The sequence below is a fragment of the Brassica napus genome, chromosome A9, assembly GCF_020379485.1.
Source record: "Brassica napus cultivar Da-Ae chromosome A9, Da-Ae, whole genome shotgun sequence".
NCBI classification, from domain to species: Eukaryota; Viridiplantae; Streptophyta; class Magnoliopsida; order Brassicales; family Brassicaceae; genus Brassica; species Brassica napus.
The window spans coordinates 24,688,081-24,710,027 of NC_063442.1; the positions used below are offsets into that span (position 1 = coordinate 24,688,081).

The window sequence follows — 21,947 nt, forward strand, 5'->3', positions numbered from 1 at the left end:
AACATTCACGCACCAAACATGTTGACATTCGTCATCATTTTGTGAGAGAGTTAGTTGAGATGAAAATCGTGATTTTGGAGCATGTATCTACTGAAAGGCAACTGGCTGATCTATTCACCAAACCTCTGGACTACAACACGTTCCTAGGCCTTCGGAAGGCTTTGGGAATTGTGAATCTCTGAATAAGTCATGTCAGAAGAGGAGAGCATGGCAGTTGTATATATGTGTTACTGCTTGTCGATGTGCCACCACAACCACAAAACTCTGAGTCAACAAGTTTGATTGTGCAGCTCGTTTCAGCTGTCTCCTTAACAGTTAAGTCATTTGATTCACTGGTGAAAGACACTCATCTTGGATCAAGATGCTGCAACATTTTCGATCTGAGCATTGATCACTGTCTGGATTGAATGAGGAAACACAGCAGAGACTGAGTAAAATTTGGGTAAGAAGAGTGCCTTGGATTATTAAACAGAAAAGAAAAGAAAAACAAAAGGCCCTGAATGATGGACACTCGTAATGGAGCTGGAGGACACAACCTTCAGACTCTATTCTCGATCACTGTCTGGATGGGGCAGGGTTGATGTCAACTCTGATTGGTAAACACAAAAAAAAAAAAAAAAAAAAATGGGTATCTGTGACAGCTACTCGGCTGAGAAATAGCTACAGATCAAGGTTACCATAACTGTCGAGTTGGAGAGACAGACATACAAGATGTCTGCACTGTGTTTCCAGATCATACAAATGACTATGCTGCCGGGGTATAGGTGTGAGTAAGCTGCATGATGGAATCATGTCTGTGACAGCTACTCGGCTGAGAAACAGCTACAGATGTGGGTTGGTCTCACTGATTCTTTATCAAAAACTTCTTGGTGGCTGAGTGCAAGTGGGAAGCAACCTCTGTCTCTCTCCTCTGGACGCTAAAAGACATTCTGGAGTATGTCTTCTGGCGAGGTGCTTTAGTTGCTGTTTCTTTTGTGAGCTGCATCGCTTACAAGGACATGATTATCAATCTCACAACTTCTCTGTCTCACACACTGTGGTGTTATTTTCTTTTAAAATTATGGCTGTGTCTATTGCTAGTCCTTCAAATCTTGGGTCTCATGTCTTGGGCCTAGTGTTTTTGTTTCTAACGGGCTTTGTGAGTGTGATTAGGGTTATTTTAGAGGATTGTATGATGCAGCTGTATTCAAGTGCTACATCCTCTCTCTCTCTCGCCGGCGCACTCAATCTCTCTCACTGGCAACATGCAACCAACAAGGAGAAGCTCGCGGCTCATGAAACTGAAGAATGTCGAGTCTACTCCGATGAACCCGCTCGACCTCTCTTCTGGGTCATCCTCGGGCAAGCGGAGCCGCCGTCGCGTCTCAGCTGGTGACACTGCCCCTCTACCCCCGAACAACGCGCTTGAAGTCGAGTCTCTCTCGGATGGGGAATCCTCAGACGATCATTCCGCCGAAGCTCCGATGGCAGAAGACACTCCTCCGAATCGCTCCAAAGAACAGAGATTTGAGGAGAGTCGGAGTGTATATCAAACTAAAGCTCAGTTCTATCCAGAGCTTATGCGACCTTCAAGGAGGCCAATGACTGAACGGTTCTTCTCAATCGAGGCGACTGAGCGTTTCAGAGAGCTCCGAAGGCGGAATTTCATTCCACAGCAGTCTATCTCTCTCACGGACGAGAATCTCTCGGATGTCAGAAATATTGTGATTGGGGCAGGACTGATTCATACCCTCACTGATCTCGATCCTTATCAGCCCAATGTAATCTGGGAATTCCTTGCTAATCTTCCGGAAGCTGAGGAAAGAGACGATGGTGTAGCGGTGTATGTTCGAGGATCGCTTGTTGAATTCTCTCCAAGTCTGATTAATTCGATGTATTGCATTCCGGGGTTTGAAGAAGATCCTAACTGGATGGATGAACGTCTTGATGAAGTTTGTGGCTTTCTCACAGATGGGCGAATAAGACGAGGTGAGAACATGAGTTCAAAGTATCTCACAGCTACGAATCAGGTTCTGTATAAGCTCGTCTGCTCGAATTGGATTCCCACCAGGAACTACACTTCAATGAACCAAAGGCGACTCAGGTTCGTCTACATGCTTCATCATCATGATGGATTTGACTTCGGGAAACTCGTCTATGATCAGATAGTAGCAATGGCAGCGAACACTCTGACAGAGAAGACTCGGTGTATCATGTTCCCTAACTTGATTCAGCAGGTCATCCATTTTCAGAGAACTATAACTCCTGACTTGCTTCATGATGAGTTCACTGGAACACCGAAGCTTGTTGTCAAGGATGTTAAGGCTGGTCGTGGGTCTGGAGCAGACTCAAGTGCTGCTAGCCTTGAGGACGACATCAATCGCGCTATTACGGGACTCAAAGCCATTCGAGTTCGCCTGAGGAGTAAGGGAGATGCACCGTGTTTTGTAGTTTTTCTACTCTATGTCTAACGAATGTTTTTTTCTAAATGTGCACCTATGCAGGGGGAGACTATGAGCAGCATGTTCCTCATCCAGGGTTTGAAGAAAACGATGAGCAGGATGAAGATGAGGAAGACGCGTAGGATGGTCATGTCTTAGTGCTTAATGACATTTTAAGTTTTAATCCAGCTTGTACTATTTAAGACTCAGACTGTGTGTTTCGACTGTGCTTTTATCAATTCAGTGTGCAACTTATTTACTGGATTGTGTTTTCAGTTGATGATCACTGGTTGAGTAGTTTCTTTGTCTTGGATATGTGTGCTGCGTGGATGTTTACATTGCAGGTTGCATAGGTTGTCACATTCAGATAAAAAGGGGGAGAATGTAAGCTCAAGAAAAAGGAGCTTGTCGGATTGAGAAACAGAAGATGTGTTATGCACGATATAGGAAGTGTGACTTGCTGTTACAAGTCGGTTATGAGATAATGACGTGTCAATGTCTCATTGGTTCCAAGATCTTACTTGGGCGTGAAGCAAAGAAGATTTGGAAGATTTGGGCTTATCACAATATTTAGGCCACTAGGGTATTGTGTTAAGGGTATTTAACCTGATCACTTTGTGTAGATTAAGGTTAGCCGTTTTTGATTGAAAAGCTAGAGCAAGAGGTTTGTTCTTGAGAGCTTAAGAAAGACAAGTACTCGTGGGTGTATCTTGTGCTTTCTGCTTTGACAGATTAGGAATTGGTCCGTCTCTAGCCGTGTGTGACTGAGAGTAATTCGGATTAAACAGATCTAGGAAGATTGTTTAACAGATTTCTAATATACAAGAAAGTGTTCTTGGTATCTTGTGTTTTAGTTCTTATATTTGGTAGTCCCTGAACTTTTATTTAATGCGAGTTAAATTCATTCAAGTAAACTCCGAGATGATCATCCATTAGTCGATGTAGAAAATTGATTTTCCGATTGCCTAGGATTTCTGTACATCAAAGGGTTTGTATTGCATGTATAACATGCTAGAATATACTATGCCATCTTTCAAAAAAAGAAGCATATGCTAGAAATACTGTTAGATCAAATTTGTTAGTACCTTGATATAAATTATTTAAATAAATTTACTAAGCTGTCGGTCTTATAGGACTTGGTCAAAGTTGATAATTTCAATAGGTCAAGATGACAAGATTACTTAATGAATACTATCTTTATTGTATATTAATTGTCATTGTAAAAAAAAAATTTCGTTACAAAATAAGTGTCGTTTTCAATTTTCAATACAAAATTTATTAATTTTATTTAACAATTTATTTTTCTATTAGTTGAAATATGGTTAGATATATAAGTAATTGTGTGTTTATATAGAAAATATACAAAATTAATCTCTTACTTATTAAAGGAGAAGCAATTTAAAAAAGTAACCTTATTTTTGTATCTTATTTAATTGACTGTCATTATTGATGTGGCGGCTCCACATTTTCCTTAGACCCTAATTAAAACTACCCTTTCAATACTAGATATATTACAGAACTTACCCTTGGACTTACCAATAATAATTTTGTATAGCATTAACATCCAAGTCATAATAGATATTGATCCCTTTTAAACGTACACACGACTACTCATATTGTGGACCATCATTTGATTATTTAAAATTGCTCGATTATAGATGCAAACCCAAAACGTCAGCTCTTTCCTTTTCACAAACAGGTTATAATTTTTTTTTGAAAAGATACAATAATGAAATAATTGTTTTGTTCATTGAAATAAATTAAAAAAAAAATTTTGCTGAAATTTTAAATTGATTATCAACAAACAAAAATTACAGGCAACATAGATTTATGCTTTCAATCTTGAACACAATCAATAAATTTTTTTTTTAAGATGGAGCTTGTTTGACTATGTGGTGCGTCCCATCCAGCGATGCATCATATCTCCATAGAAAGATGGCCGCGGGTAACGCAGGGATGAGATCTTATTCTTGATGAGCTTATCGATCATGCAAACCAAGTGATCAACACTTTGTGGGTGGCCTTGGTGTCGTCGACTGTTTCTCTCCCTCCACAAGCTGTATATCGTGGCCTGGAAAGCAAGCTTCAAGAGACAAGCATCGATCTTCTTACGTCGAGTAGAAAGAAGAGATGCGATGGTGATAGACTAGTCATGGTTCACATGAGACCCTAGGAGGTACCCCACCAGATCAATCCAGACAGTGAAAGAGTAGGGACACGCAAAGAACAGGTGGTCTCTGGTTTCATCCGGTTCTCCGCATGGTCTTATTTCTCGCTTTAATTTTCCTTCGTTGGTCTGATTTCTTGTGGTAATGGTACAGACCACTATTTCTCGCTTTAATTTTTAATTTTTTGGAGGAAAAAAATGTATACGAATTGTGGTTTCTTAACAAAGTGTTTTTCTTTTTTAAGAAAGGGCTTGGTTTCTTAAAAAAATGTTGCAACTAAAATTTTAATATGTAACGTTTAATTTTTAACAAATATATAAAAAATAGTTGATATAAGCATTTCACCCGTGCAAGGCACGAGTATTAACCTAATTGTGTTACTTTATATGTGTACACAAACTCAAACGTCACTTAAGGGAATAATTAATTGGAGTTCGAAAAAATTCTAATTTAGTTTTCAGAAGAAAAAAAATATCACTAATGAAAATCACAAACAAACGCTACATTGTGATAAATATGAGAACGGGTAGATAAAAGAAACTATTATAATTTGGTTGAAATTAAGTTGTCATATTATAATACGAGACTGAAACGACCGAAGATAAAATTATAAGTAGAAAGTACAACAGCTCTCATAGGATTCACCCTATTTCTCTTCTTTCTACTCAAGCACCGTCTAATTTAGATTTGTTTCTCTCTGGTGACTGAGATTTTCACCAACACTAAAGTGACAAGTCTTGTCGGACCTCTCCGTCTTTTGTTAGCATTTCCTGTCCTGATGGTGACTTATTAGCTTGCCATGTACACTCTTTTTATATATGTCTCTGTCTACCTTTGGTGAACATTGGTCTCTGTCGTTTGTTTGTTTGGTTATAGCAGTTCGTTGGATAGTTTAATTCTCTTGCAATGGAATCATTTATCGCCTTGTCCTGTGCATCGACTTTAGTTCATAGGTTGCCTTTCATCAATGTTTAGGCTTTGTTGTTGGTAGTTTGTTTCGATTTTTTGTTTAAGATTGGTATTGATTCCTAAGTCTGCTTTTCTTCCCCGAGTCGTTGGAGTTCACTGGTGGCTTTTCCTGGTGTGCTTGTCATACATATTCAGTTTGTTCTCGGTTCTTGTCAGAGAGATTAGACCTTGTTCCTTGTTTCATGGTGGTCTATCTAGGCATTTATTAGTAATGTTATGTGTTATGGAAGTTTGATGTGAATCAATTGGTCTAAGCTTGCCGGATTATGAAGCCATATGTTCTTTGAGATGAAGAGGTAGTCTCTCATCATTTTACAAGGAGGAATATGTGTCATGTGGCATGTTGTGGCCATCAGTCTTATGTAGCATGCAAGATTTCTACCATTGTCGGAATTGCAGCTTAGACTCATTGTAAAAGAAGTCGAAAAACTTCTTTACTTTTGCTTTGGGCCAATGGCACTCTCTCACAATTTCAAGACTCTCCTTAGATCTTTCAGTTTACTTTTTATCCACATTTGTGTGGGATTAATTTTATGGATGCATGTTTGTGTCTTTTTTTTTGAGTTTTTGTTATTAGTCGGTTTAGCTCAGTTGTAAGAATGCTTTGGACTGAATTAGTTATTGTTTACATCAGACAAATATGATTTAAATATTTTGCAAATTTTAAATATCCTATCCAAACATACCCCTATGATATATAGTATAAAATAATGAATCTATTAAATAATCATTTATTCCGCTATGTTTAAGGAATAATTTACTGAACTTCATCTTCAATTCAAATCTTGGATGTGAGAAGAAAATTAATTGAAGTTGTTCAAAGATAATAATATTGTATTTGTACAGTAAAGTAGTTGATAAAACAATTACCAATTTGTATATTATTTTCATTAATGTTTATAAGAAAATTATGGGTGTAATGAAATATAAAACTTAATTTTATATTTAAATGAAAATAATTGTTAAACCGTCTTTGCTTTTTTTTTGTCAATGCATTCGGGTGAATGATTTAGCATATACATTATAAACAACTATAACATATAATGCTTTATCAGTGCAAAAGTGTTTTCCACTAATAATATATGCGGCTCTCCATATTTGACACTGTTGTCGTGTTGTTATGTGGTGGTGTTTTAGTAAAACAATCTTGTTGGATTTGTAAGTTTGAAATTTGGTTTAAATTGTTGTATCTTCAAAGCACATCTGGCGACTTTCATGTATGTTTCTCTAGGTAGTTGAAGCTTGGTGATAGTCTCCCGGTGGTTTGTTTTTCTCTTTCACCGGTTTAGTGAAGTTTTGTTGTTTTTAGTTTATTCTGGCTTACAGATTTGTCTTGGTATTTTCATAGTTCTCATTTTTTTTGGGTAGAAGTCGTCATACATGTACATAATACATATATATTTTCATAGATCTGTAAGAGTAGAAGAGTGAAAACACTTGTATATATAGTTAATATTGTACATAGTTATCAGTTAATGAAAAATGTTATCATCTTGTTCAAATCTTCTAATATGATATTCCAGCCACTGAGCTGAGCTCAACTGACTCATCCATCTTTGTCTTCTCATTTGCTCAGATTCGGTTCTCGTCAATTTGTTGTCTTCATGGCTCCCGAAATTTATTTAAATCTCTTGATTCTCATAAATACCTTCACGCTCAGCCTCTTACTGATCTGATCACTTTCAGGTTTAATCTCTGCAAATTCATCCATCACATGTTCAATCATGGGGAAACAGACGTGTAATTCAACATACATAACCCTAACTTCTGAGACCGAACACTGATGCATCACATAGTTAGTTCTCTAAGGTCCAACTCTTTTTCCGAAGCTTCAAAATCGTAAGATTGTGTCCTCAACCATAATATTATTCCAAACTCAGGCCAATCCAAGTTTCAAACCCTTCTAATGTGTCAAATTCTCTAGATAATTACATTGTTCATATCACTTACATATTTCGGATCATCCTACTCTAGTATTAACTTTAGAGGTTCTATATATATAGGTCAAACTATATAGTATTTGGATTATTGTGATGGCCACTAGCATAGAGGTGAAGAATAAGCTTTGATTCACTGATGTAGTGTCTTCCAGCTGGAATGGATATGTTCCCGGGGCCTGATGATCTCACTTGTGAATTCTATAAGGCGGTTTGGGATATTGTTGGAGAGGATTTTGTTATCGCAGTCAAATCTTTTTTTCAAAATTGGTTTCTTTCCAAAAGGGATCAATTTTACAATAATGGCCTTGATTCCAAAGAATGAAACATCCAATACTATGAAGGATTTCAGGCTTACATCATGATGCAATGTTATATATAAGGTCATCTTGAAGATTCAACCTAAATTTATTTCTCCAAACCAGTCTGCTTTCGTCAAGGATCGATTGTTGATGGAGAATGTTCTCATGGCCTCAGAATTAGTCAAAAGCTACTATAAAATTTTGGTTTTTGTAAGTTGTGCGATAAAAATCGACATTTCAAAAGTTTTTGACACTGTACAATGGCCTTTCCTCCCATCTGCATTAACAGCTCTCGGGTTCCCGGGTGATTATATTGTATGGATCGAAAAATGTATCTCTCTTGCCTCTTTATAGTCCAGGTAAATGGAGAGTTACAAGAATATTTTAACAGAAAAAGAAAAGAGTGCTCATACAAAGTTGTGCATTCTCTCCCTACATGTTTGTTATATTGATATATGCACATAATTGAGCCTCACAAGGATAGATTGATAAAACCAAACTACTGGTCTAATAACTCTTTCAGCTTGGTTATCAGATGCAGTTGAATGGGATTTGCAGACTGAAGGTTGATTGACTCTCTCAGTCTGTGATGGTATGATGGATGAAGCGATTGAATCTCTCGACCAGTATTTGAATAAAGCTATCTGACTCTCTCTCAAAACAACCTAATCCATAGAAAAGAAAACAAAGTGCTTCTCACAACTCTGGATATTAATGAACAAATCAATTCAAAGACCAAATTTGAAAGAAAGATAATAATTTTATGTATACATTTAGATTAAAGACATCCTTTACAATGATGATACTAATGATCTTCTCACCACTTCGCTTTTTTTTTAGAAGTCTACAATATTCTTGATCAAGTGGATTTTCAACGTTCTGCAAAAACAAGGTCTGAAGTGGAATTGATCCATTCACTTTCATAGTATTTTCAGAAATTCACACAAACTCATCATGTTTGTACTCATTGTGGTGGTACAGGTTACATATTTGATCGTTGCTACAAAATTCAATATATCATCCTAGATTGAAACCTAAAAGGATATATTATCCTCTGAAGAAACCTTATCTACAAAACACTGCTGCTTCAACAATTATGGCTTATAGTAAAGATCTTATGACCAATTCAGAAACCATATATGTTGAAAAGTTTATTAGCCCATCGTTTCTCAAGTTTCCAGTTCTCCCATTCTATAAAAATGCAACAATTTGTTGTGTACTTTAGTTCCCAACTTAACAACTAGAACAGTTTACCATCACAAGATGTACTTCTTCCTTCATTTGTACCATCAATAGGTTTACTTTCCCGTTGGTGAATGCTGCGATTAGTGCTTCTTGAATATATTTTCATTCTTTGGTGTCTATTCCATTTGCCTTGTGATAGTTACAGAACTTGATCCCATCAAAAGTTTTAGGAGTTAATCCTTGAGAATTTAATTTGCTTCATGAGGAATTGATCCATCTGTCTTTCTTTCCCAAACGTTCAATGGTCTACCCGGTGCTATATCGGCTATATAAATTTGCTCATTTTTGGAAACAGAGTAGATAACTGTCTTGTTCTTCTATGGCTTGCTGTGAGAAAAATGTTGTCTTGTTTCCATGTACATGTCTGCAGATTTTGTTGTTAGTTGTTTCATTGCATTGTGTGTAAGAAGGAAAGATTGATTGTCTTCCTCCATTGTGATGAAACTTTTGGCGCAGTGGAGGATATTTTGCAATGTTGGTCTTCTTAATGTAAAGTTCATCCCGAAATTTGGAGTTCATCTAGAGTCTGTTGCGCATAGATTCCGCTGACGTGTCATCCGAAACGTGCACTCAAGAGACCAATTTCTTTAATTTCTCCATGAATTTTGTGATTCCTTCTCTAGGGTCTTGAGACGTCTTCCATAATTCAGTCGCTGAGGCTCCATGTCGGATAAACATTGTAATGTTCCAAGAACTCAGTGGGCATATCATCAAAGTTATTGATGGAATCTTCTAAGAGCCTAGAGAACCCGTTGAGGATCTTCACGAACAGTTGAAAGTATCCAGAATCCTTCTCCTTGTTGGTAATGTGTACTCGTTTCATGGGTATATTGAATGCAGTAACATGATCGGTAGGATCAGAATTGCATGAGAAGAATGGGATTTGTAACTTGTTTGTCTGATGAGTCTTGATGCCGGTGATTTTCTTTAAAAAGGGAGTTTTTAGGGTTGCAGTGAAGGCGTGTTTGATCTCAGGGACCGAACTCGTTACTTTTTGTATTTTTAGTTGATATCTTCTATCAAAGCGTATTTTTTTGATCGAATCCCTGAGTCGTGGGGTTGTCGGCCCGGAAGAGTTGTCTTCTTACTGTCTCAAGATCGATATCATTGGTGGCGAGTGGCGGGATTTTGGCGTTTATGACAGAAGACGCTCATTGTTCTTTTTGTTAGCTTCGACTGGTTGAGTAAGATGATCCATTATGCTCTTCATCATCTCCATCATGTTGGTGACATCTGTTATGATGCGTTTCGGAAATAGATTGGACTCATATTACAAAGGTACAACAAAAACCAAACAAATTGAGGAAATGAAAGAAGTTAAGATGCATCTGATATACCAGAACGCGATTACGATGACCTGAGACTAGCATAGCTCAGATTTTCCTAAAAATACCGTTTGAAAATCTAGTTGTTCAGATCTGACTCCCATTGGCTCTCCACTAGGCTAACTGAACCACAAAACCCTCTTAGAATCAAACCCGCGGACCACGAAGTTGATCTCATTTGGGAGTGAGATCAGCGCTCAAATCTGAAAGGATTCATCACTTATCTAACCGCCAACACACAGATCTATATCTACCCACAACCTCTTTCCTCGATCCGGTCTGAGTTGAACCGAGAGACAATGAATCAAAAACGCATCCATAAGGAACCACCATCTACGGAGTTTCTAACCCCGACTCTCGACTCAACAACAGACGAAGACTCTACCTTCCGATGCACCAAAAAAGCTTCCAACCGCTCTAGACTAGATCTGCGGCCTTGGAAGAGGTCTTAGTCACTGTCTTCGAGCAAAAAGAGAACCTAAAACCTCCGTAGAAAACTCGTCAGAGTCTTGGAGCATGCAACCACTTACATTCTGGAGAACCACACTATGCGTCACGAAGAAAGAGAAGAGGTCGCTTCATAAACTTCTCCTTCAAGCCTGGACCAGGACTGTGAGCACATGATCCAAGAGAAATTTGAAGAGCCTGAAAACATGACGGCGGCAGAGAGGCAGAGCTTTGAGATCTAAAGCGAACTCTTGTAAAAGTGAGAGATGAGAGAGAAAGAACACTCAAAGACGTTTTACACCATGTTTTTCTCTCACATTTAAGTTTGGTTTGGGGATAAGCAAGAATCTAATTCTGGGAGAGTTGCACTACAAGAAATTCTGTTTTTAGTCACGGAAATTGTTGTGACTATTGACTAATTTTCTTGGCTATTTAACGCTTAGCCACGAAATGTAACAAAAAAATTTCGTTGACTATGAGCTTGTGGCAATCGGATGAACGTTGCTATTTATTGATGTACTTTTACGACTTGGACACAAACGGTTTTTGTGGCCAATAGCTAACTCGGGTTCGTCGTAATTTTGGCTACAAAAATTCAAATTCAAAACCGTAAAATATATTCTACAAAACTATTTGTGGATTTGATACACAAATAGCCACAACAATTTTGTGGTTTTATTAGCCACAACTCGTGGCACTTTAAAATCGTGGTTTTTTCTACAAATATCAACAAAACGTCTTGTGGAAATTTAGACACAAAATAACCACAATTGTTTGTATTTTTTGGCTTTTATTATTTATTTTAGTTTATTTTAAACTGTAGTTTATTAATAATGTGAAATCAAATTTAAATCATTAAACAAAATTATGACATTAAAAGCATAATAATTAATTTAAACATTCAAATACCATTAAAATTATAAGTTTATAATTTTTTTTACAAAAGACATCTAATGATGTTCTTCAATAGTTACAAAAGACATCTAGTGATGTTTTTTACAAAAGACATCTAATGATGTCAGAGTTTAACTTAGTATAAACACAAAAGACACCAAGATCAGATGGATGAGTTAGTGTACGGGAGAATTTTGGTCAAGTTCTTGGCTTGATTGTGGGAGTTTGAACAGAGGCATCACTCTCACGCTGAATCTCTATAATATTATTTGAGAAGTCCGTTTCCTATGTGTCGCTCTCATATTAACTCTCACGATGGTTGATTACACTCATAGCCTTAATGAATTAAAAATATTAAATACTATTATTTATTTTTTATTTAGTTTCCTTTTAAAATTTTTCCAAAAACATATCGATACCATTATTTATGAAGTGATTTGGCTTATTTGTCACATTCTCCATGATTTTAGTTAACTTGCTTACTTGTCATATTTTTCATAATTTTAGGATAAATCATTAGTTTAATTAATATTATTTTTTATATTTTGATATCTATATATATACTAAAATCATGATATTTATAATCATGATAAACATGAACCTATTTTACTGATATATATACTAAAATTTTCTAAAAAATATTTTAATATATAATAAACATGATATTTACGACATTTAATTAATAAATAGATATTAATAATATATACCGATAATATCATCATTACTTTTCTCTCATTTATAATTTTAATGACTAATATTATAGCCAATTTCTCTGATTTTGTACTGAATATATTGATCAAATACAGATTATTATAAAATTTATATATAAGTATACTAATATATGTGAATTGATCAGTTTCTTTAGTTAATTTGCTTATTTTTCATCTTTTCCATAGTTATATGATAAATAAATAGTTTAATTAATATTATTATTTAATTTATTTATTTTGATATCTATATATTTATGATGATTTTGAAATAATTAATAAACATTAATATATTTTACCAATATATATATATACTAATATTATTTTTAAATATATTTTAATATATAATTATCATGATATTTAGGAATTAATAAATAGATATTAACAATATCTACCGATAATATCAGCATTACTTTTCTATCATTTTATAATTTTAATGACTAATATTATAGCCAATTTCTCTGATTTTTACTGAAAATATTGATCAAATACAGATTATTATAAAATTTATATATAAATATATTAATATCTCTGAATTAATCGGTTTCTTTTGTTTATTCGGTTTGATCCTTTAATATATTGAATCATATTCATATACTGATACTTTCTAAACATAACATCCTCGGTACTTCCAAATCTAGACTATTTTCTCTATTTCGGTTTGGTTCAGTTTTGAATGGTTTGGTTTTACTGGACACTCCTAAACTAATGTTATTTGTTAATGTTTTATATTTGTGATTTTTTTATAATCCTTTTAGTACCACATGATTTATTTTCAGTCCAAATAAAATATGTGTTAGTTCCACATACAAAATTACCAAATTTAGTTATTACTATAAAAATATTTTGATCCAAAATCAACATCACATAAATAAAAATATAAAACAAAATAATAAAATTTAATATATTGATTACCAATATGAATATTGAAATAATATAATTTATAATAATTTAAAAATTGTACTAATTCAATTATTATTATCTTATAAAAATAGAATTAAAAATTGTTAGATGTACATATATATTTATCCGCACAAGGTGCGGGGCATCCACTAGTACCTATAGTAAAAAAGGAAATTTTTTGAAAAGTTAAAAAAAAAAATTGAAAACGAAAATATATGTATATATAATATTTCAAAAAAAAAGGAAAGTTCACAAAATAGTAATATTACATTTTAAAAATATTTTTAAATAACATAAAATATATTTTTGAAGTAATAAAATACTTTATTTATAATATATGTATATAATATGATTTCAAAAAAAAAAGGAAAGTTCACAAAATAGTAATATTACATTTAAAAATATTTTTAAATAACATAAAATATACTTTCGAAGTAATAAAATACTTTATTAATATCTATATTTTCTTAGATGAAAAACATAAATTTGTATATGATGTGGTTTCATTAAGAAAAATTTACACAGATAATCCTGATATTAGAAAAAGAAATAACATTTCTTTTAAAACATAATTTTAAACAATACAAAAAATTCAAACTAATAGAAGTATTTTTATATATCTATTATTTTCTTAGAAGATTACATAAAATAATTGAGAAACATAAACTGATATATGTTTAATTGACTAAAAATAGTTTATAATTAGTATTATTGAAGTGTTTTATTTTTGTTTCATATATTTTATTGACTATATTATCTTCTAATTACATCAAAAAAATATGAATAAATTATATTTTACTTATATAATATTATTTTCAAATAAAATCACAATTTTGCTTACTGCTTATTTTTAAGAGATATTAAAAAAATCGTTTGATCAAATAGTTGCAAAATAGATATATTATATTTTATCATTATTAAAGTTATCTGTTTTCTTAATATTAAATTTTCTTTTAAATTTTATGTTTGTGGAACTTAATATAACCATAATCAAAATACCAAAGCAAATCTGAATTCTCATTTTTAATATTATTGAAAATAAATTTTAGTTTCCATTCAATATATCAAAGGCATAAAGTTATTTAGAATTTATAAAATATTTTAATTATTGTAAATATTAATATGTGTTCATGAGCTTCCAAAAATGTATCACCTACTTATGTATGTTACTTCCTATTGAGCATCACTTTATTTTATAATATATTTTAAAAAATATCAATATAAAATTTGATAAATATTATGAATATACATGCACGTTTAAACGATAAATAAAATTATATTTCATTTGAATTTGAAAGAATAACAGTAACTCAATATATACTCACAACATGAGTGATTCGACTAATCTAACTTATATCTAATTTTATAAGAATAGTAATTTATTTTATAATTATAAATCATAGAACAACTCAATATATATTAAAATGAAAATAAAATATTAAACAAGTGTTACAATTTATAATTTATATATATATGCATGAGATTTGAGAATATTATCGTTATATTAATTTATGTAATTTGTAATCAGACATTTTAGTTTATTTTATTATTTTTTATTCTAAGCACAATATATCTGAAGTTATACATAATCTTCATAAAATATATTTACATATTTAAGACAACAACCACCTAAATGCAAATAAGAAATTAATCAAAATTTTAATATATTTAGAATAAAAAATATTATAGTTGAATTCAGAGATGCAATCCAAATTATGCAATTGATAACTAAATTGATTGTAAGAACAACAAAACCGATTAAATATAATATATATAAAATCATATGTATTATTAAAGTAATATAATATTATAAATATAAATGATGCATTCAAATTACAAATTAATTTAAAATTAAAAGTAAATAACAATCAATTATTATAGTATATTTACTTCAAAAACATTTATACCCGTGCATGAGCACAGGAAAATCACCTAGTAGAATATAAAAAAAAAACAGTTTCGATCAATTCATTATGCAAAACCAAAATCATTATGCTATTAAAATTGATTATATGAGTCAGATTGGGAGATACTTACTTCAATGTAAGCAGCATTGGGCTGCTGGGTAGAGGGTGCAGATGGAGTTTCATCAGTCAGACATGAACCTTGTGATCGCTCCAATGCAAGAGCCTCAGCAGCCTTCACTAAACCTTCAGCTCTTTTGTTAGTGAAAGTGCCATCTTTGCTAGTATGGGTCATACGCACTACTTCAGTGACTGGAGGTGCTATTCCACCAGCTTTAACTGTCTGCAAATGGTGTTAAAACTTTATGTAAGTATTACTATTAAGGGATATGTATCCCACATTGGAAAATCAATGGGACATTAAATAATATATAAATGGTTAGGGTCAATCCACTAATTGCCAATTGGTTTTGAGTTGGAAGCCCATAATAAACCCGAATCTTATATGGTATCAGAGCCCAAATCCTAATAAGTTAAATCTCTAATTAATATTAACCCTACCCGACCGGGTATATAGGTCGTAATTGACTCGCTCGACCGAGTATAACTGTCTTAAAAAGTTTCCGAGATTTCTGGCCGATAAGAGCCATCATCTCGAGGAGAGGTATTAAGGAATATGTATCCCACATTGGAAAATCAATGGGACATTAAATAATATATAAATGGTTAGGGTCAATCCACTAATTGCCAATTGGTTTTGAGTTGGAAGCCCATAATAAACCCGAATCTAACAATTACAGAAAATAAAGTTGATGAAATATAAAAATTGACTAACCAAGTCATAAGCATAATGCTTGTGATTTTTTTGATCCTGAAGTATGACGGTGAGTGCCTAAACCATCTGGGTTTGAGGAAGCATTCTCAGAATTTGTTTTGCTCCTCTTTTGGTGTGGCTCCTCCTGCCAACTCTTGCAATAGCATCAAGTTCCAATCCGCTAGGCCAATGAAATCTGGCTTCTTCTTTTCTTCTGATCACCTTCTCTTGCTTACAAGGTCTCTGATTGAGTTTTTCAGAATATGTTCTCACTGAACACGAACTTGATTGTGATGCCTAGGATCCCAGTAGTATTTTTGCTACAGCAAAAACAGAGTTAATTAGAATAAGGTGAAAGGTTATCTGACTATATCAACCAATAAACAAAGTAAATATAGAGAAGCTACTAAAAAACTAGTCCACCAAGCGACCTTCTTCTCATCTGGCACCATTCTGTAGGTCCACCATGGTCCCTAAAATTTTGACTGATATATTGACACTACATCTTTCCGGATGCAGTCGTCTATCCCAAACCTATGAAAAAAACACCAAAATGTTTTGTTATATGAGGTAAAGACCAATGTAAACTCAAAGCATTATAATAGCCCTTATACTTAGACCTAGTACAACTGTACAAGCATTACACTTGTGGTTTGATTTTTCATTTATTGTTTTGTGTTGAAGCATTAATTGTTATGCCTCCAAATATATTTTATTTAGTTTGCGCGGTTATAATGTTGAACCTATACACTGCGGCATAAAGTTATTCTCAGAACTTCTACATTTTTTTCTGTACTAAGAACATCTACTACAATAGTTATAGTGTTGGCAATCTATAAATTGTTTTTCATGTCTCTTGTTTTTCTTTTTTTCTTTTAAAAAAGTTTCGATCTAAATTAGGTGAATTTAAAATTTGATCCGCCTATAGCGTAAAAAAATTGAGAACAAATAGTTTGTCTAAAACTAAATAACATATAATGAATATATAATGTAACAAACCACAATCGTAGATAGTTAATGTAACTAAATAGCATAGTAATACATAATGCATATATAGTGTCTCAATATTATGGAACTTGATTTGATTATATTACTATATCTGAAAAAATGATTTTAACATTCCAAAGAACATTGTAAATGTTATTAAAAATTGGTATTACATATATATTATTATTTTTTTAGGAGTGATAAGTGCATTTACATGTTACACTTTTAGCTACGGATAGCCACAAAACGTTTTGCAGCCATGCATTTCAAGTGGTTACAAATAATCATAACTAAGTTTGTAATTATTTTTAATATTTTTAATATTATTGCTCCAGATAGCTACAAACACTGTTGTGACTATATTGGCTACAAATTATATTGTAGAATTTTGTGTTTATTTTCTTCCACAATTTATATCGTAGCTAAATTGTGGTTTTGTGTTTTCAGATAGCCACAAATAATATTTTGTAGCTAAATGGCCACAAAAAGCTACATAATAGTCAAAACTTTGTCTTGTAACTGTTTTACGGATATTTTATGGCTATATTTTTGTCACAACAAAATGTTTGTGGTTGGGTCCTGGCTATTTACTAGTTTTCTTGTTGTGTTGATATGTTGCGTTTTGGCAAGCTCTAAGATCGTTTTCAAAGTATTTTTGAGTCAGTTACCGAGTCTTTTATTCTTCTTTGAATTTGATAGACCATGGATTTTACCTAATATTAGCCATGGTATATAAGTGTTTTAAGGTATATTTACTACTATATATAGTCTATTTAGAGTAATTACAGGTTCAGGTACTTACTGGAGGAAAAAGATGTATTTGAAACTATTTGGAGACCTTTTGAACTTTGCTGGATGGTCAAATATTTAACAGAATATCGACCGACGGACACCAAGAATAATCGATCGATGAAAGACTTGCATCATCGATTGACGGCGAAGCCACACGTGAGTTAATGACAAATTAGAAGATTGCAAGTTTCACAAAATATAGTTCTTCATCTAGTTATTCTTAAACCGAAGTTTAGGATTGATCACCTTCAAACTTAGATATTAGGATTAATTGAGTTCAAGCCATTGCTTGTCTCAATACCTGAAAATAAACTAGCATGATCTAACTGACTGGATTCAAACGAGAGTTGATCTAGTGAGTTAGAGAATATAAATAAAACATGTCTGTAAAGCTTTCTGGAAGAAGCATCGATCGACGTAGCAATAGTTCTGTCGATCGATATTTTGAAAGGTGCATCAATCGATGTTTATAACGAATCATCGATCGCCACTTTCTCGCGATTGATATACGATAGTTGAAATCCGAGATAGATTAGATAATCAAATTGATTATATCTTAGTTTGAATTCAAGAACAATTAATATTAATTAACCCCTAAAAACCCAAATTAAGTATTTACTTATCCTACCTGAGAATATACTTGAATCTAGCTATTCTCCCAACTGTCAACAACCTCAAAACCAAACAATCGAGCAATAACCTTACTCACCAATTTATTTACTGCTTTAAAACCTATAAACCAATTTATCTAGCCTATTTCAAAGACCATAATCTATTGTGTAATCCTAGAGTCTCTGTGGATTTGATCCCTAAGTACTACAATTGAACCTCTTATTTGAGAGAATAATTCACTCTTTAGGGTAATTTGAGTGATATCAGCATTGCTTCAGGTCTAGATGAGTCTTTATTAACCGTAACAGCGCAATGGCTTAAGCTATCTCGCAAGAAACCTTAGGCAAAAAGTTCTCCTATATTGCGTCGTAATTCTTCTTGCTCTTTGACACTCATTATATTATGAGAACGGTTGGGAACAGCCGCATTTGTTACGTAGTTGATACGATGTTAGATATCACAGAGAAGGGGTAAGCCTTCCAATACATCATCAGAAATACGTTAACAAACTCGTGAACGAGGCTTGAAAACACTAGAGGAACATTATGAAATCGTTCAGTATTTGTTTATTTGGTGAGAAGTATGAAGACAAGACCTACTTTGTGCATTGTGGTTTCAAACGGAAATGTTGTACATTAAAACTATGTTTGGTGGCTATATATGTTGCGCTGGAGGATATGGCTACAAAATAACATTTGATTATCTAGACTGAAGCTTTATGTGTTAAGGAACCCATCATGAATGACTTTCTAGTCAAATTTTCATGGTCTTCCAAGGAGTAAATGAAGCATTCATATATACGGTATCACAATTAGCTTCTTCTTTGTAATAATTCCTAATAGGTAAGGAGGTTAAAGTGAAATGTGGTGACAAAAAGATCTTGATCTTGTTGCAAACAGGGAAGCTTATACGGGAATGAGAATAATAACCCTCATTAAGCATAAGGACATGGGCGAAGCTAGTGAATGGTCTAAAGGAATATGATCGATCTATGGCCATGGAAATGTTCGACAAATGACTGTATAAGAAATTCGAGCCAATACGGTTTTTATGAGTGGCCTAGGTTCTAATGATTAAAATAAACATGAATAAATCATTATATTTTTTTGGCAGAGGAAATAGTGTAAAGAATTAAATGGCCGGAAGAGTGTTTAAAAGTTTCCATAATACTCTTGAAACACCGGGAAGCCAAAACCAGAAATGGGACTGTTGGAGAATCAGAAGCCAATGTCCAAAGGAATAAGGACTTAGAAAATTGGCTTGGGCGAAATATTTGTTAAATTGATCGAGAAATTACGACTTCAACAATAGAAAAAAGTTAAGGAACGATGGTATGTGAAGCTTCTTCTGATGTCAGAATCGCGTAAAATAGAAAGTTAGGTATTATTGAGCTGCTTGAGAGGTACTCCAATTCAAAGTTGAGTTTAAGAAGAAGAAATGATACATAAAAAATTTGAGAAATTTTAGTGAATTAGAAATGCCCTTGGTTTGGCTTAAAATGTCTTTGTTGGATGAGAAAATAGTTAGATAATTATAATGATTATCATAGTTGGTAGTGCATGATGTTGGCCAGAAAAAAATGATATCGAGTCAAATAAATCAATTTCCTACAGCTTGAAAATCATGATAGTACGATCGGATATGAATGTGGATCGACTGAGTGGAGTCAAGCATGTTTGGGAACATAGGCTGGTCGATAACTCAGTAAGATGACTCTGTGCTTCAAATTATGGGAACGGGTCAGCTACCAGTCTACATCCTTGCCCCGCTAATGCAGCTGTTGGTGATGAAACTGATGGACACATGTCACTAAATGGATGAAGATTAATGTGCAGCTGCTGTCACCTTCACCCATCTGCTGCTTACTCCTTACTCCTTTCTCTTAATCCTTCACACCTATAAATACCCCTTAGAAACCCCTATGACTCCTTTCACCAAATCTCACCATAGAAAGAAAACCAAAGCAATCCGACTGTAATATCTGAACGATCTGAGTAGGAATTCTGAAAGTTAAATTTTCAACAATATATTTTCCCCTCAGTTTTTTAATCTAAGTATACAATATGTTTAGGTCTCGAATCTGAGTAAGGGGACATTGTTATTCTCTTTCTTGTTCAAAGTTTTAGGTAGGTGTTTGAGAACCAAAATTCTGACAAATTTTCGCTAGCAATTAGACCAACCTAAATATGTTCGATCGCCCATCCTTAAGTTCAAGGTGAGTCTTGGTTGTAGGGTTACTTTTTTTATTGTGCGGTTAGCGCCTACAAAACATGAGTATTGATTGACGCATGCACGACTAGGTTGTTGCATGAAAATATGATGTTATAATGATTGTGAGAGATATTGGGTTATATCATCCAAACTTCGGTTCGGGGGTATAACATATAAATGATGCATGATCATATGACTGATTGCTTTCATGATTGAGTTATATTGTTCCAAACAATTTGTTCGGGCCTCAACATGAAGGATATAACATGTTTGCTATGAATGTGTTAATGAGTTATATCATTTGGACTTTGGCTTGGAAGGTATATCATGCATGTGCAAGTATCAAATTGGGTTTGCTTGGTAAGGAACCCGAGGTGTCATGGAATGATTGATAATTATGATGGCTGATGGGACACCTATACTAGTGCTCTGGATGAGACCGTTTTGACATATTCTCCTGCCAATCACCAAGCACACTCAAACTGATCACTGAATATTGCTGCATAACGATACACTGGGTGCAAACTATTATAAGTTGTGTGAAGTCACTGTGACCGACTTATAGTTTTTATTGCACTGGTGTTAGACACTTGCAACAACAAAGATGCAAGGGCAATTCAACTTGCCCATGACCTGCGTACGAAATAAATAGAATATCTCTCGATACACTCTTACTGCCAAGAACTGAAGACAGTTACTGATCTCTTGACTAATGTTGATGCTCATGTTAGTGAGAGGATACTAGTAACTTACTTACTGAATTGACTTTAGTGAAAAATTTGACAACACTATAATTGTTATCATGCACATGAAACCTTTCCTGACGTTTGAAGAGGCAAGATCAATGCTGCTCCTAGAAGAAGATCACCTTAAAAAAAAAAGAAACTTATGACACATATCGACACATCATCAGCAGATAAGGTTCTTATGATCTAAGTGACTAATCAAAACAAGAAACACATATCAGTCTACACAACAACATCAACGGTTCAACCACAACAGAAGCAAGAAAAACAACTTCAAAGGACGAGTAAGAGGATACAACAATAAAGGTCAACCTATTTACCAACAATGGAATGCGCTAATATGGTTTAACAGATACACTATGTGGCCGACACCATAGTAAAATCAATGGGTCAACAACAACCATTCCCACAAGTTGGTATCCTCGGACCATGACCTTTCATGATGTTATATCAACAACCAAACAAAGCGCATGTACGTTGAGTAACTCAATAGATGAAAATGACAATGGAGTTTGCTTCTTCCTTCAATACGATAATGTTGATGGATCCGCACGACAACCAGTC

At 33.7% G+C, this 21,947-nt stretch overlaps 1 protein-coding gene across 1 annotated transcript; it reads left to right on the forward strand.

The window, feature by feature from the left end:
• Positions 1–1,244: 1,244 nt before the first annotated feature.
• Positions 1,245–2,563, forward strand: LOC111200712. Its single transcript, XM_048740458.1, has 2 exons — positions 1,245–2,403; positions 2,484–2,563. The coding sequence occupies exons 1-2, from the start codon at positions 1,245–1,247 to the stop codon at positions 2,561–2,563; spliced, it is 1,239 nt and encodes a 412-aa protein (XP_048596415.1).
• Positions 2,564–21,947: the final 19,384 nt, after the last annotated feature.

What these genes read in the sequence shown, in the direction of transcription:
- LOC111200712 (XM_048740458.1), top strand. Translation starts at nt 1,245, where the DNA reads ATGCAACCAACAAGGAGAAGCTCGCGGCTCATGAAACTGAAGAATGTC. An exon ending in CATTCGAGTTCGCCTGAGGA is followed by an intron (nt 2,404 to 2,483) that starts GTAAGGGAGATG and finishes GCACCTATGCAG; the next exon opens with GGGGAGACTATGAGCAGCAT.